Raw genomic sequence first — 16202 nt, forward strand, 5'->3', positions numbered from 1 at the left:
ATAAAAATAAATGAGAATGTTGCAATTTTTAATGATTTCTTCTCTGATATAATTGATGAAACAGTTCTGAAACAGGATTCATTTAGACTTTATTGATGTGTTATATGTTATATGTGTTATCATATATGTGTTAAGCTTTCCCATATGATAAGCTTTCCCATACTTACTGTAGAAAATATTTCTTGCTCACAATAAAGAAAATATTCTCTAAATTCCTGAAAACCTTTTCATTTTTATTTTAAGAAGTTATGCTATACTGTCAATGTGCAGCAAATACTTTAAAAAGTCTACATGGTATACTAGTATGTTTCCAAAATACTGTGCTCAGTAGAAATGCATATATTGATGTCTTTTAAATTTTTCAGGATAAATACTTCGGCAAAAATATTTATTGGTGTTTTTGTAGTATGATTTTGCTATTTCCAAGTAGAAGTAAAACTTTATTTTGTTGATCTTGATAGTGTAGAGTAGTATTTTAAAGTAAGTATGTTCACTATAAATTTCCTGTGAATATCTATATCATCCTTATATAAGAGCCATTATATATTAGAAAAATACTTAGGTTCTTATTTAGGAACTCCTGGAGACAAAGATAATTCATATCTAGTTAAGGAAGAAATTATTTTTGAAATATAACTTTGAGTAATGTCTGCCAACATGTTGAATTAACTAATTATGAAAATTGCCATTATCTTACAAAATTAACTTTTTTCATAATTTTCAAAAATTAAAATAAAGATTCCGTCATTCACTATAAACTCTCTGAAGTCTCTCCATTATTCATTTAGTTTTATAATAAGAAGGCTCTTGTTTAACAAAGACAGCATTAATTTGGAAATCAAAGACTTGGATCTTTCAGGATCATGGATTAATGATAACTCTTGGTAGATTCGCAAAATTTCTGGCAAAGTGAGTGAGTGCTCTGCCCCCACAAAGTTAACAATGTTTGTGTATTGATTGTATTTTGAAATGATTGTCATCTTACAGAAAAGTTTTAAGAATAGTACAGACAACTCATGAGCATTACCCTTTGGCAGATGCACTTTATAAATTTTGCCACATTTGCTTCATCATTCTTTTTCTCTTCCTCTCTCTTTCTCTCTCTCTCATTCTCTCATTCTCTCTCTCACTCACACACACACATTTTTCTTTGCCTCTGAAACATTGAGAATAGTAGATTCAGTCTCTGATCTGTCACTTCCGGCCAGGATGCCTTTAGGCAATTTTCTTAACCTTTCTGAGTCTCATTTTTTTCCTGCACACATTTAAGATGATATTTAACTTTTAGGGTTATTATGAAAATCAGAGAAAATGTATTGGAAGTACTTGGCACATGGTAGGCGCTCAGTACATTATGGTGTTGATACTACCATTGTGGTCACCATGATCACCACTATTACTATTTTAAGCTTTGATGAAAATTAAAGTTTAGAAAAAATTTCTGTTGCTTCTGTTGAAGTTGTCCAGATTTAGTTATTCCAAAGAACTTCTCTAAACTTGCTATTGGTACTCAGTTTTAGAAGGAAATCATCATTTTAAAAGAAAAGAATAAGACTTTAGCACTGTTTTCAAATGATACCAAACTTCCGTTTCCTAAAGTTTCAGAGGCTGGAGTTAGGCATTCAAACATGTTAAGGACCTAGAAAAAAGGAGAGGAAATTTCTTCCTTATAACAACTGAACTGTTGCTATAGACACTCTTCAACAATAGTACAAATGATTTGGTAATATTTTAACTTTATAGCAGTTGTTACTAGAAAAGTTTGTTAGCCAGTCTTGGGCATTTTTGAATATGCAGTCTGTTTTTTGTTTTCATCTCAGACTTTTCAGTTTTTCATTTGGGCCTGAGATGCCAAATAAAGCATTTTTTAAAACGTAATGCAATAACGTGCTACCAATCCCGATGGCAGACTTTAATCAAAATTTTTGAAGCTCTAAAACTTTGTCCTTACTCCAGTAATGAAACAGAAGCTACTGAGCCTGCTGAACTCCTCTTAAAGGTCTCTACCCTAAAGCCATGCGTTTATATACTGCCAGAAAAAATACACTGCTGCCGTCTTCTTTATTGTTGTCTACCATACTATTCTTTATGAGTTTGGTGTTCTGGTTTGCTTCCTCTTTGAAACTACGGAGGTTAGTGAAGTCATTTGAGATCTGTAATGCTGAGGGCAATGTTAAACTCCCACTGTTAGTGAAAGAGAAGACGGAAAACCCCTTCATTGCAAGTCAGGGAAGAAAAGTAACATTAATTGAATCCCGCGGTATGTTAGACATCGCTCTATATGCCTTACAGACTGAAAAGAAAAAAATCACATTTGTAGATGATCATAAGAGTCAGTTAATAGCAAAAGTAAGTTGTGTTCAGTGTACTTTAAGAAAGCAGCAAAGGATATAAATTATTTTAGAAAAATTCCAACAAAATGGCTAAAATAAGGTATTGCTGTATGAACAAATAAGCTGTTTTCTATTAAGGAACCTTTTGTTCCATGAAAATCCTGGTTAACTTTAGCTCTTGTCGTATTCTGTTTTATTGTTCCATGAAAATCCTGGTTAACTTTAGCTCTTGTCATATTCTGTTTTATTCTCCTTATGCTCATAGTTGTAATATTACCAACAATATGAGTGATGCATTGATTTTTACAGTCTAGCTCCTGATGATAAAATTTATTTAGATGTAATAACATTGATTTTTATATCTAATTCCTATAAGGTTTGCCTCGAAGCATAAACACAGACGCTTTATCTAAGGAAACAGACAGTGGAAAAAATCAGGATTTCTCCAGCCTTGATGATACTGGGAAAAGTAGTTTAGGTGACATGTTCTCACCTATTAGAGATGGTAAGTCTGTTCAGAGGATCCTGTTCTCTTGCAGGTAGTCAGTATTTTTATTCTGGCTAAAAGATGTGAATAATAGCTTCAGTCCAACTCTATTCATGGATCAGTTTGCTCATTTTCTCCATCCCTGGGGTGGTATCTTTTTCTTTGTCCTGATATTTTAAATGTTATCATTCTAAAATATATGCTGGTAATTTTCACATGGGAGTTATGCAAATAGCTCTCAAGTTAGCATTTTAATATTCACAAAGTTCCTTGAAGGAAGTTTTTACCTTCATAGGCAATCTGTCCCTTGTATCTACTTCTAAATTAATGTTCCTAAAATTTTGGATGTTTTGATATGCAAAAAAGTCTTCTTAATTTAAAAAATTGTGTGTGTATAGGTATATACCTCCCCCCATCCCATAAAAAAAGTTGCCATAATAAAAAGCAAATTTTGCCAGCTGGATAAATAGAAGGATGATATATGTTATTCTTCATAGTGTCTGAACTAAGTACATTATTTAGGTGTGTCTTTTTGGTACTAACATCCATAATGTTTTTCTTAGTGGAATGGAATTATCTCATTGCTAACAGCAATATTATCAATAACATGGATGACAGAGTTAATATATTCATACTTTTTGACCTTGTAATTCCATTTCTACAAATTTATCTCAGAAAATACTGAGAAGCCCACAAAGATTGGTGTATTTATTATAAGTGTACCGTGTCAACAGCAGGATCTCGAAGTTGTTTCATCCACTCATTATCTTACACAATTTCATTTTTTACTTTAAAATTGTCTCTTTTCCAAATTTTCTACAATTTTATAGTCAGAAGGAATAAATACATACATGATGGTACAAAATTATTGAGGATCTTCTGCCTTACCCTGGCCTGCAAATTTCTATTTAAATTACTAAGTCAAACTGAAAGAGGAAGGATTCTTTTCTTTCATGATGAAGAGAAGTCAAACTACATAAAGAGTGAAGAGAAATGAAACTACATAGTAAAGGGTAAAGAGAGGACGGATGTGAGTGGAGAGAAAAGTGACTAGTGCTGGAGTTGAGAAAGGTTTCTGGGGTTAGTGCTGAGTTGGGAGTTTTGGCCAGTGGGACTCCTCTGGAGCAACTTTTGCATTGAAGAATGTACAAAGGGGCTTTTTGGAAGTGTTTTGAGTTATAAATTAAGTTCTCTTTAATAGTTTTTAAGACAAATGAATAAATTACTTTTTTCTTTAATTACTTTTGCTGTGTTTAAAAATGTTATTAGCATTTGAGTCATATGCCCTCCAGATTCATTATGGTTCCATAGTATTGATAAGAAAGCTAATAACTTCTAAAAGTGTGCGTGTACATGCTGTGCAATTACTGGGTACATATACACACATGCACATAGATGATATTTCTCCTGATATAATTGTGTGTTTATTGGCCATTTGAATTTCTGGTGAATTTGTTAATGACTTGTGCTCATTTTTTATTAACCTGTTAAAGTTGAATTTTACAATTTTTGTTATGGACTGGCAAATGAATATTACAGGATTAAAATAGTCTTATACATATTCTACCATTGAAATAAACACTAATAAAACTTTGTTTCTTATAACATTGTTCTGCTTTGCAAAATATTTTTGTATTATTTCAGTTGATCCTCAAAGCAATTTTCTGAGCTTACCAGGGTGTTATCCCCATTTTATAGATGCAGAAACTGAAACTTAATTGCATTTGAGACTTGTCCGAGGTCACAAAGCTATTAAGTGGTATAGGCAGAACTGGATTATAGCTCTCCATAACCTACCCCAGGGCTTGTTACACTATACCTTGCTACCTCATTAAATGACTGTACTATAGAATTACCTGTTCATATTTGCTGCTAAAGTATGAATGAAGCTAAAAGAATGTAAAAGAGAAATTTAAATCAGTACTCTCCTACCTTTAACCTCACTCATATTTAGCTTTTTAAGATTGTTAGTCTTTGAACTCTTTGGGGAATGAATAGGAAGCCTAAACTGATATGGTTTCTCTTTCACTAGTTTTAAATTTTGATTTTCTAATTTTGTTATAGATGCTGTAGTTAACAAGGGAGGTGATGAGTCCATAGGCAAAGGAGATGGTAAGAACTACTTAGATGTATTTTCGTGAAAATGAAAAGTGATATTGTATTATCTATGCTGTGTAACAAATCACTCGAACACTTTGAGGCTTAAAAAAACAAACATGTATTATCTCATAATTCCTGTGTTTTAAGAACAGAGCATAACTTGGCTGAGTACCTTTGCCTTCAAGTCTATCTTCCTGCTTCAGTCAGGATGTCAACCAGAGCTTCATTCAGCTTAAGGCTCAACTGGGCAGGGAACTGTTTCCATGCTCATTCCTATGGCTGTTGGCTGGAGATATCAGTTCCATGCCCATGAGTTTCTCTATATATGGGGCAGCCGACAACATGGCAGCTGGCTTACCTCAGAGCCGGTGAGCAGGAGAATTCGAGAAGGCATCCAAAATGGAAGCCCTTTCTTAAGAATATGTTAATAACCTTAATCTTGGAAGTGACATCTCACCACTTTTTCATATTACTTTCGTTAGAAGCAAGTTACTAGGTCCAAGCCATGGTCAAAGGGAGGAGATTACCGAACGATGGGGACGCCAAAGGCAGGGGTCATTAGAAGCCATCTCAGAAATTGCCTTCCAAGATACGTACCACAGATATATACCAAATTAACAATTTTCAGTTATCAAAAACTAATACTGACTAAAACATTGTGTTTTGCTGTTTTCAAAGTATTTCACAAATAATATCTTTGAAGCCTTACCACTCTGGGAGATGGATATCATCATTCACATTTGCAGATCGGGAAATAGTCACAGAAAGTTTAAGACTTTTGCCCAAGAATACACACCAATTATGGGGTATATCTGAGAAACAAACCACTCTTCAGAATGCAGATCTATATCTTCTCCCATGTTAATCTGCCTATCATATTAAATGCTTCTCTTCAGTGTCCAGTGTTGGAGGACACCATGTGCACATGCAGGTTTTTCCTCTTCTTTTCTAGGCTTTGACTTTCTACCACAGTTGAACTCAGTGTTTCCTCCAAGAAAGAATCCAGTAACTTCAAGTACTTCACTATTGCATTCTAGTCCTCTTAATGTCTTTATGGGATCTCCAGGGAAAGAGGAAAGTGAAAATCATGATCTGACAGCTGAGTCTAAGAAAATATATATGGGAAAACAGGAATCTAAAGACTCCTTCAAACAGGTATTTGCCTGAAAATGATACCGAACTCACTGTATATGTATACCAGTAGAAAGCGGGTGGCTGCCAGTCTGCTGTGCACTTATTCTTAAGTCTTGATGCCAGTTTTTAATAACTACAGAATACTTTGAAATCTCGCTTTGGATATGTTGAAAGTTACAGCAGATGGAAAGTTGCACTATTTTTCTAAGATGAGATACTTGATATAGCTTGATGAAGTGTGCAAGAACACTTTATCCCTGAATCCTTTTAAAGTGTATTTCATTGCAGTGTACAACATCAAGTTGGTGGTTAAATCATTAGAGCAAATTGATGGTGCTAAGAATGGAATTTATCATTGTTACTTTCTGCTAAAATATAGTGTATAATATAGAATTTAATTTCTTATGTAAGGGTTCAGAATGATCAAAAATTACCAGGAAGGCCAAGCCAGTTAGGTGTACAATATGTCTGTATTTTCATATTTATTGTTTAGAATGATACTGAAAAGATACCATGTAAGAAGTACAAAAACATCTTTTATTTTACAAATATTATTGACTAGTTACCACATGAATGGTTGTTTTTTTTGTTTTTGTTTTTGTTTTTTTTGCCAGTTATCTCTATTTTAAATGGTACTCAACAGCAGGTGTTTAGTAAATGAGCTTTTCCTCATCATGTTATTGTTGAGATTGTTTTTGATTAGTAAATGTTCCCTTATTTTGCCTCTAGTTCTCGTATTTTTTTTCTTATTCTATATCCCTTCCTATTTTCCTTCAATTCCCTGAACCTACATACTGGGATGAAAGAGAGAAGTAGGCAAAAATTATATGGGTAATATGAGTAAAACAAAAAATTGTATATTAAAGTCATTGTTTATTTTAAATATAAAGTTAGCAAAGTTGGTCACATCTGGTGCTGAAAGTGGAAACCTAAATACCTCTCCATCATCTAACCAAACAAGAAATTCTGAGAAATTTGAAAAGCCAGAGAATGAAATTGAAGCCCAGTTGATATGTGAACCCCCCATCAATAGATCCTCAACTCCAAGTACGTACATGAACCTTCTGATGTTTGAAAGTGTTTAATTGAAAAATCATCCCAATTGTTTAACTTGTAAAGGAGAAATAGAGTGCTCATAGACTAAAAATGTTCAAAGAGTTTAAAGTTTATGCACACTTTTATAGTGTGAGTCTTACTAAAGACAATGAAATGGATATGAATAGTTAAATTCAGGTACATTGATTTGATCTTTTGGTGTGAATTAGATTTTCAGTGTAACGTGTATTTATTTAATATGGTAGAGATAGAACTATTATGTAGGACCCTTTGAAAAGGGGTGGTTAACTACCTGAAAATGTCTTTTTCTCTTTCATATTCAAGTCTTATCCTTAGAGTTTGTGCTACAGACCCATACAGACTTGATCACATTTAAAGGAATATTTGGTTTAACTCGAAGAGTTATCTACACAAAGCAACTCTTTGTTTAGAATCAACTTTTATATAAATATCTATATTTTACTTGAAGGTTTCTGTGGATAGATATTGCGTTAGCTTAAACTCAAAGGCTTTTCCTGTAGCAGTACTTTACTCCTGTTTTCCTTCTGTTTGTTTTTAATAGTCTTGGTTTATCTAGTTTGTGGTGCAGCTTGTCACATTCATCTTTTATAAGAGGAAATGGTTCATAGATTCTTCAAGATTAATCCCTCTGTCATGTGGTATTACATTAGACAGCTGGCAGTTTATATATATAGATGAATGACTATTAGAAATAATGTTATAGAAAGTTTCTAAGATTTGTATTCCAGACAGTGAATTTTTCTAAATGTCATAGGAACACTCTTCTTTGCCAGTTTTTCAAGTTTTCACATGCCAAATCTTATTTAGAAATGTTTGATGTCTCTCAGTCCAAGTTGACTATTAATATTTTCTTCATTCTTTATTTTAGATCCAAAGATAGCATCCTCTGTCACTGCTGGAGTTGCCAGTTCACTCTCAGAAAAAATAGCCGATACCATTGGAAATAACCGGCAAAATGCACCATTGACTTCCATTCAAATTCGTTTCATTCAGAACATGATACAGGAAACGTTGGATGACTTTAGGTAGTAATTGAGAAACTACTCCTTCTATCTAGACCTTACTTATTTTTTTCTAGATGTAAAACCAGAACTATAGATAATGTTATTGGTTACTGTTGTCTGGGTTCTGGTAACCATAAGCCATAGAAAACATGATGAGTTTTGTTGATCTTTTCATACTGCATTTATTGATTATGAGCCAGGAAAATGCACATTTACCTAGGGCAATTATTAGATAACTCAGCAGGGCAGTCTAGTAGGCAGACTGCCATTGTGAACTTTTTTTATTATTAAAATGTGGACAAGTTCTGGTAAGCTTAAATTGGGTTCTTACCTGCAGTATGTTCATAGAGATCATCTATTAGGTATGCTGTGTGCAATAATGTAGTAGAAAAAGATATTTTAAAGAGCAATTCTGAATATTTTCCAATAGAATGCATTAGAATGTAATACTTAATCTAAAAAAAAATTCTTTCTCAGACTTGTCCTTGTCTTTCTCATCCTTCGAATTGTGAACATTGTAAGAATGTGTTCTGCAGTGCTGCTTTCTTTTATCATCTCGATATTTTTGGAAGCTGTCTTCAATTATTAAAATCATTGGTGCCTTTTTTCCTTTCTAACCGATAGTTAATGTTCTAGCTCAGATTTGCATTACTGTAAGCAAGAATGTTGGCGACAATGTGCAGTTTTTGTTGGTGCATGCTTCCTTTTAATGTTTAAAAATACTTGTAAAATATATTGTTAAATGTTGAAAAATACTTTTTAAAGAAAAATTATAACTTTAGCATTTACCCAGCCTAGTATATGTACCAGATACTAAGGATACAAAAATGAATGATCTGCCCACAAAGGCCTTATGATTTAGTTGGGCTCGGTGCAGTGTGTTCTGCTATGTGTGTTTCTCTTAATGTGAATTAATTCATTTGGGATCAGTAAAATAGAACAGTGTTGACAATATGATGAGGAAATTTTGTTTGTTCATGTAATAGCAGCCAAAATAAAGTACACATGAACACAGCTGTAACTGGATAGCCCCAATCCTTCTATTCTCTTCCATTAAGTGACCATCACTTCTTCACAGTAAGGGTTTATTCAATAATTATCTATTAGATTTTTACTATGTCTTTTTAACTATGTTAGTATTTTTATTAGGATTTAATTGTTTTTGTTGTGCTCTGGTTACAAAGTTGCATACATAGGTTTTTGAGTGCTTTGCCAATCCTTTTTCCCTAAGTTCTGTTATTTTTAATACACAGTGTTAGAGAATAATGTTTTTTTCAGGAATGCATAAATATTTATGGCACAATAGTAGAACTGTCTAGACACAACTGACTACAATACAGTGTGAGCAAAGTGATGTTGAAATCACAGAAAGGGGGCAGTTTTTCTGCGGGGGCAGATTTAGAAAGGTACACTGAAGAGATTTTATTTTATACTGACGTGTGGGAACAGCTTGAGCAGAGACATGATCGTACATTCTAGGAATGTTTGCAGAGAGAAGGCACCATGGTAAGAGACGAGGCCTAAAAAACAGTTGTCAAGGTCTTAACACACAGGTAATGGAGAGCCATCAGAGTTTTTAAGCACAGGAGTAATGGGTGCTGTCTATTTATTATCCATTTATTCAACAAGCATTTGGGTGTCAGTTCTCCACTGGCTTCAGATGATTTGAGGACAGTGGGCTCAGGGCCTTTCCTTCAGCAGACCCAGGGATCTGAGTGCTGGAGCAACTCTGAAATGGCTGTGCATTACTGCCCTACTGTCAGCTTTTGGGGTGGCCGGAGGTTGTTTTTCACTTTCTGGTCTGTTCCTGGCTTTCTGTGCCTCAGGAGAAGTGTGTCTGTCCTGCTTCCAGGCCTGCAGAGCTGCCGCAGCATGTTTGGTGAAGGTCTACAGTGCCTCTTGGTTCTGCTGCCCTGTGCTGCATGTCTGCACCTAGGGGTGGTGGGTAGGGACTTCTCTCAGCTCTTCTGCCCTATGACCATAGGCAGCCTCTGCCTGAGACTCACTGAGGACCTAGAGTGGCTCGGAGGATTTCTGTAAATTCACTTGTTTTGCTCTTCGCCTAGGTGTTCATCTACACCTATCACTGGCAGGACAGAGAGGGTATTGAGGGCCTCTTTCTCAGCCATCCTCCCTGAGCAGTATGGCGTGGTTGCCATCTTCTCCATAAGAGCCTGGAGAGCCTTAGAGGGATTACTCTCAGTTTTTCTCTACCGCCGTAAGGCTTCACCAGGCTCTATGCATCTGTATCTTAGGGAGTCCCTCGCCCCTCCTGTTACACCTGTCCCTACTTTTTTTACATGAGTGCTGAATGAAGGCTTGTGGGAAAAAGTTGGTGGGTAAATTCAGACTTTCTTTGTGTCTGGGACCCCTTGGAATTCTAAACTATCAAGCAGTGTTAACTTGGCTTTTAAAAATCTTACCAAAAATTCAGGTAGTTCTTTTTACTCTGTCGAGGGCGTGAAGCTGGGTCTCTTTTCTCCTAGTCATGGGTCTGTTTTCTCCTAGGAGGAACTCCTCATTTTCTGGATTTTAGTTCATTTAGATTTCTTTCCATTCTCAGCTCTCAGTTGAAATTAAAATAATATGATTTTATAGGTTATCAGGTTTGTTTTTGTTGTTAGAGTTGGGAAATTAAACTTTTGCACCAACCTAATACATCCTAAGTGGAAATCTCTGCGTCTGTTTCTGTTGTCTATTAAGAATATTTAAGTTTCTTTTGGCAAGCAGATCCCTTTGATCCTGTAGTTAGTAGGTTTCAGGTTTTCTTAGCACTGGTTTGTTTCCAGTTTGCCTTTATTCCTAGTGTGTAGTCTTCTCTTCTGGCATCAGCTGAACGTCTGGAGTATTCACTGTCTTTTTCACCTTGGTGGGTCCCAGACTTGAGCCTCTGTTTTGCCAGCATCACGAGGCTTCCAGATACTTTCTCTGCTCTTTAGTTGCTTGTTTTATGGTTGGTTTCCTGCCATCTAACCCAGTGCAAGCATTGCTTAGAAGTCAACAGATGTCGTAAGGGGAAATTGCAGTTTCAGGCTTACTTTTCTGCAGGTCTCCCCTCTTCAAGACCTTGGCTCTTACAGCATTGACTACCTTGGTAGGCCCAAACTCTTAATACTCCCCCACCCAGCGAGACTATCTCAACCTCCATGCCACTGCCTCAGCTCAGTTTCTTCTCCACACTGTGGAATCAGCACGTAATCTAGAAGGAAAAACAGAGGTAAATGTGTAGCTTACCTGGTAGTCTTTCCTTTGCAAGATCATGGCCCTTCAAGCCCTGGCCACCTTGGTGGTTCCCTGATAGTGTTTTTGTTTGTTTTTAATACAGTTTTTACTATAACTGAAAGTAGAAGAGGAAATTTTTAAAAATACCCTCGTAGTTACAACAGAAAAACAGTAAGTTACCTGGGAATAAATCTACCAATGGTAGTGAAGATTTTTATAGAAAAACATTTAAAATTTTTTTTTGTTCAGAAGCATTAATATTTAAATAAATGGAGAGATTTTATAGAGATATTAGTTCACCTAAATAAGGTCAGTAGATTGAATGCAGCAATTCCAATTAAAATCCCAACTGGGATTTGGAAGAAGAAGATGAAGTGATTCCAAAATATGTATGGAAGGAAAAAAAATCTAGGAATAACTAAGACACTTCAGAGAAGAATAAGGCTGAAGGGGACTTATTTGTCAGATGAATACACTTAATTATTAAAATATAATTAAGATATATAGCATGGCACAGGGAGGACATATGGGCCAAAGGAATGAAATAAGCTGGAAGGAAACCTATGCATATATGGAAATGATAGAGAGGTAGCATTGCAGATTTATGTGCAAAATATGGAATAATCAATAAGTTGTGTTGCGACATCTGTTTTTTCCTGTAAAAAATAAGTATAGATCCTTATTCCATGCTATTGAGAAAAATCAGTTCCATGTAAATTAAAAGTTGACATTATAAAAGTTTATAACTTCATGGTAGGAAATCATTAAAAATAAAATAATGCACTGCCTATAAAAATACATTGGTAAATTTGACTGCATTATTAAGTTAGTGTATTTGAGCACATTAATAAGAACTGTTTATCACACGATATCACAGAGTGAAGGGATAAGATATCTGCAGTTCTCATATAAATAACAAAGGATCAGATTATGTAAAGAACGCTTACAAATGAGTAAGAAAAAGATATGAAAAAGCATTTCAAGGAAGAGGAATGGTATATGAACACAGGAAAGATAATTCAACTTCATAATTAGAGAACTAAAAATACAATGAGATATCATGTCACACCCAGTAAATGGGAAAATGTAAAAAAATCTGGTAATAGTAAGTCTTGATGATGATATAGAGCAAGAAGAACTCTGTTATTCTGGTGACATCCATTGACACTACCTTTGGAAAACAATTTGCATGATTTTGTAAAACTGAGTATACATTTGAGTTACACTCGGTTATATCATCAATGGACATTGGCACATGTGGGTTGGGAGATAATATATGATTGTTTATAACAACATTGTAATAGTAAAACCTTGAAAACAATCAAAATATTAACAGGAAAATAGATACACCAGTACAAACCACTGATTTATGGATATATAAAACATGAATCTTCAAAACAATATTGAATTCTTTCTTAAATATAAGCTATATGGTACCCTTTTTTTGGAATGCTTACATGCTCAAAAACATGCATAATGAAAACACTGACTACAGATTATATGTTATACAAATGTATTAAAAAAGCAAAAGCATTTCTTTGTTCAACAAAATTCAGGAGAGTAATGACTTCTTGCTTGGGCTTTTCCCCAAGAGTTAAGTGACAGAATCAGACAGGAACACACAGGAAGCTTCTATGATTTGATAACGTTTAGTTCATAAGTTGTGTGGTGGGTGACTGAGTGTTTCTTTTGTTATTATACTTCATAATTTTTATATATTCTTTTGTAGATATGAATTAATTGCATTTTACTGAGTAAACCATGCTATAACCACCCAAATTGCCACTTTCTACTGAAAGTATTTTTTTTAATAGCTAAACTGATAATAATAAAATGATCTTTCTAACCTAGTGAATTTTCTGTATTTCATTGTAAGATAAGTTTGTGTCTTAATGACAATTTCTATATAAAAGAATATAGTATCGGAGAGTTCAGGAGGTAAACAGCCTGGGTTTACATCCTAGCTTCATCATTTACTGGTTGTGTGACTTTGAACAAGTTATAACTACTCTGTGGTTATTTCTTTTGTAAAATGGAGGTAATAATTGCACCTACTTGTGAAGATATTTTAAATGAGTCCTTACATTTAAAGTAAAAGAAACAGTGCCTAGCACATAGTAAATAAATGCTCAGTGCATTGGTATTTTTATTATTATAATAATTATTAACGTTCAGTAATTTGGCAAATGAAAAAGTTTAGTGAGTTTCTTGAATGACCTAGAATTGGTTAAACTATTGTAATTCTAAAAAGTATTTTCCATTCTTCCTAGAGAAGCATGCCATAGGGACATTGTGAATTTGCAAGTGGAGATGATTAAACAGTTTCATATGCAACTGGTATGTATGGCAAATTTTATTTTAATATTTTAAATGAAAGTAGAGTTGTGTGAATTTTTAAAAATTCATTAAAGGTAATATATTTTAGTTGTTTTATTTAGTTTCTAAGATAAGTAAATAGGTAGTTTTAGAAATTAAATAAGTAAAATAGATTTTAACTGGTCACCTCCTTTTTAACCTCTGAAGTACTTAAGGCTTCTTTTTTCCATGGCTTTCTTCTTGATAAGTAAGCAAAAAAGCATCTTAAATATGCAAATACAAATTTTCCAAATACATTAATTTCACCAGCGATCTTCCATTTATATTAACAAAGTAGTAAGTTGTTAAGTACAAGAAGTATCATTCACCTAGTTAATTGAACATGAGAGAAATGATAGCTGAAAGTATATTAAACATAGCCTGCCTAATAAATGTGAAATATCAGTAATTTAAAAAGCATTTTCCCCTTTTTCTAGAATGAAATGCATTCTTTGCTGGAAAGATACTCAGTGAATGAAGGTTTAGTGGCTGAAATTGAAAGACTACGAGAAGAAAACAAAAGACTACGGGCCCACTTTTGAAGTTTCAGTGAATACCTTAATGTTCTATAATTTGGGAAGTTTCAGGCAACACGGAACTACATAGAATCAGTATTGTTTTCATGGCTTCCAGGGAAAAAAATTTTTTCAAGTAAAAGTGTAATGGGATTTTATACCAACCACTGTTTCATCTTAAAAATATGTATATTTTTATATTAAAAATTGTACAGTATGTCATCTACCCAATAGGAAAGTCAACAGGATCTTTATTTTTTTGAAAGCTTTAGCCATCCACTAAGTGCCCTTTTTAAGAGAAGAAAATTGTGCATAAATATTGGTTGTGTTTATTTTTTAGTCATCTTTTTTTTAACATATATTTTTTATTGACAAATTGCCTTTCAAATTTTTGGGGCTAGTTGAGATTTAAAGACTTTGATATGCCTTCTATTTTTATGGAGAAAGTAATTTTAAAATGGCAATTGGTGTTTCTAAGCCACTGATTAATAAAGCATAGGGTTGGCTAGTAATTATTTCGTTAACTTGATGAAGTCAAGTATGACTATTATTTATTGTACATTTGATAAGACAATTTTTGGAATTTTGAATTGCACAAATTACGTGATATCTTTTGCATTTATGTTACTATATTGTACTTCTGACAAATCTTTATTCCTGGGTGGTATTTTTTAGATATCTTTACCTATAAAAAATGTTTAAGATTCATAGGACTCGACAAGAGCTGTCTATCTGCTGATTATCTCATTAGTAATATGCAACATTGTACTGTAAAATTTCAATCAATATGACAACTTATAATGAGTGGAGATTTCATATTAGACACTAAATATTATAGTATTATTGCTATTTTGTTTTTCCAAGTAAGAAGTATGGTTTATTTTATTTTGTGGTCTTTATCATTAACTTTAATTCTTTCTGTACTGTGTATAATATTTTTATATTACTGGCCTTACCATAAAATTATTTAGAAAGGTTGTCAGAATAATTTATACCTCTTTGGCAATAGACAGATGTATACATCTACCCACCGTGATCTACAATTTTAGATTAAGTGAAGCTTGGGAGGGCTACTGACTTGTTTACCTTCTTGTTGTCTCTTGTCCCAAAGATTTAAACTATGTATCTTTGTATAGCTCTCCTGCCCCATTTTGACTTCTGAGATGAAAGTATGTACTAAAATTTAAAAAAAAAGAAAAAACTTTAGGTTACTAACTTTATGGGTTTCTGAAGTGATGGAAATTTTCAAGGATATATTTAATAAGCATAAACTTACTAATAATCACTTCCAAAAATAAAAACAGGAATATTACTTTTACCCAGTGTGGTTTCTAGAATACATTTGTACTGAAGCATATAGGGATGTTAATGTGATCTTTTCCTGACAGATTATGAAAGCATTATGACTTGTAACAAGTTTACTTGTATATCACTATCTAACAGGTTTAGAAGACATAAATGTTAGTGTGTTTTGCCTACATGATGTATTTAAATCTATTAATATTTTCCTATTGCTTTTTTTGAAAAATGCACATAATGTCTATTAAAAGAGGTGGGATAAAATAATTTTAGTAATTATGTGTACAAATGAAACATGTTTGTCATGGAATTTAAAAGGTAAGTAAGTATAAAAAATAAAATTTTAGATGCAGAAAATAGGGAACATGAAATTGAAATTTCATTGTTGGCCAAAATGACATGAGAGATTTACCTTCCCACCTGAAATTAAAAAAGAAAATATGTGAAACAATTGTCAGATATTAATCCTTGAGAGAAACTCAACGAACCCCAAACACAAGAAATAAGAAAACGATGCCAAGGCATATCATTATCAATTCCTTAAAACCAGCAACAAGGGAGAATTTTTTTTTAAGTAGCTAAAGAAAAAAGACATAGGACAGAGAGAAGAATGTCAGACACTGGAGCAACATCTTTACTGAAAGAAAAGCTCAATTTAGAATTCTATACCTAGTGA

The 16202-nt window shown here is 33.6% G+C and overlaps 1 protein-coding gene across 2 annotated transcripts in view; it reads left to right on the top strand.

Moving 5' to 3' along the window:
* Positions 1-15878, top strand: part of NEDD1 (neural precursor cell expressed, developmentally down-regulated 1) — a 46314-nt gene extending 30436 nt beyond the window's left edge. The window contains exons 9-15 of one of the 2 annotated variants that reach the window (XR_003121931.1): positions 2710-2838; positions 4885-4932; positions 5873-6075; positions 6945-7101; positions 8000-8156; positions 13633-13694; positions 14150-14245. Coding sequence is in view for 1 of the 2 variants with exons in the window: in XM_025403713.1 (XP_025259498.1) it covers positions 2710-2838; positions 4885-4932; positions 5873-6075; positions 6945-7101; positions 8000-8156; positions 13628-13694; positions 14150-14254 (866 nt within the window). In the remaining variant the exon portion in view is untranslated. Of the gene's footprint in view, positions 1-2709; positions 2839-4884; positions 4933-5872; positions 6076-6944; positions 7102-7999; positions 8157-13627; positions 13695-14149 lie in introns of both variants that reach the window. The other variant, XM_025403713.1, reaches the window with a different exon arrangement.
* The last annotated feature ends 324 nt before the right edge of the window (positions 15879-16202 follow it).

The sequence above is a fragment of the Theropithecus gelada genome, chromosome 11 (assembly GCF_003255815.1).
Source record: "Theropithecus gelada isolate Dixy chromosome 11, Tgel_1.0, whole genome shotgun sequence".
NCBI lineage: Eukaryota > Metazoa > Chordata > Mammalia > Primates > Cercopithecidae > Theropithecus > Theropithecus gelada.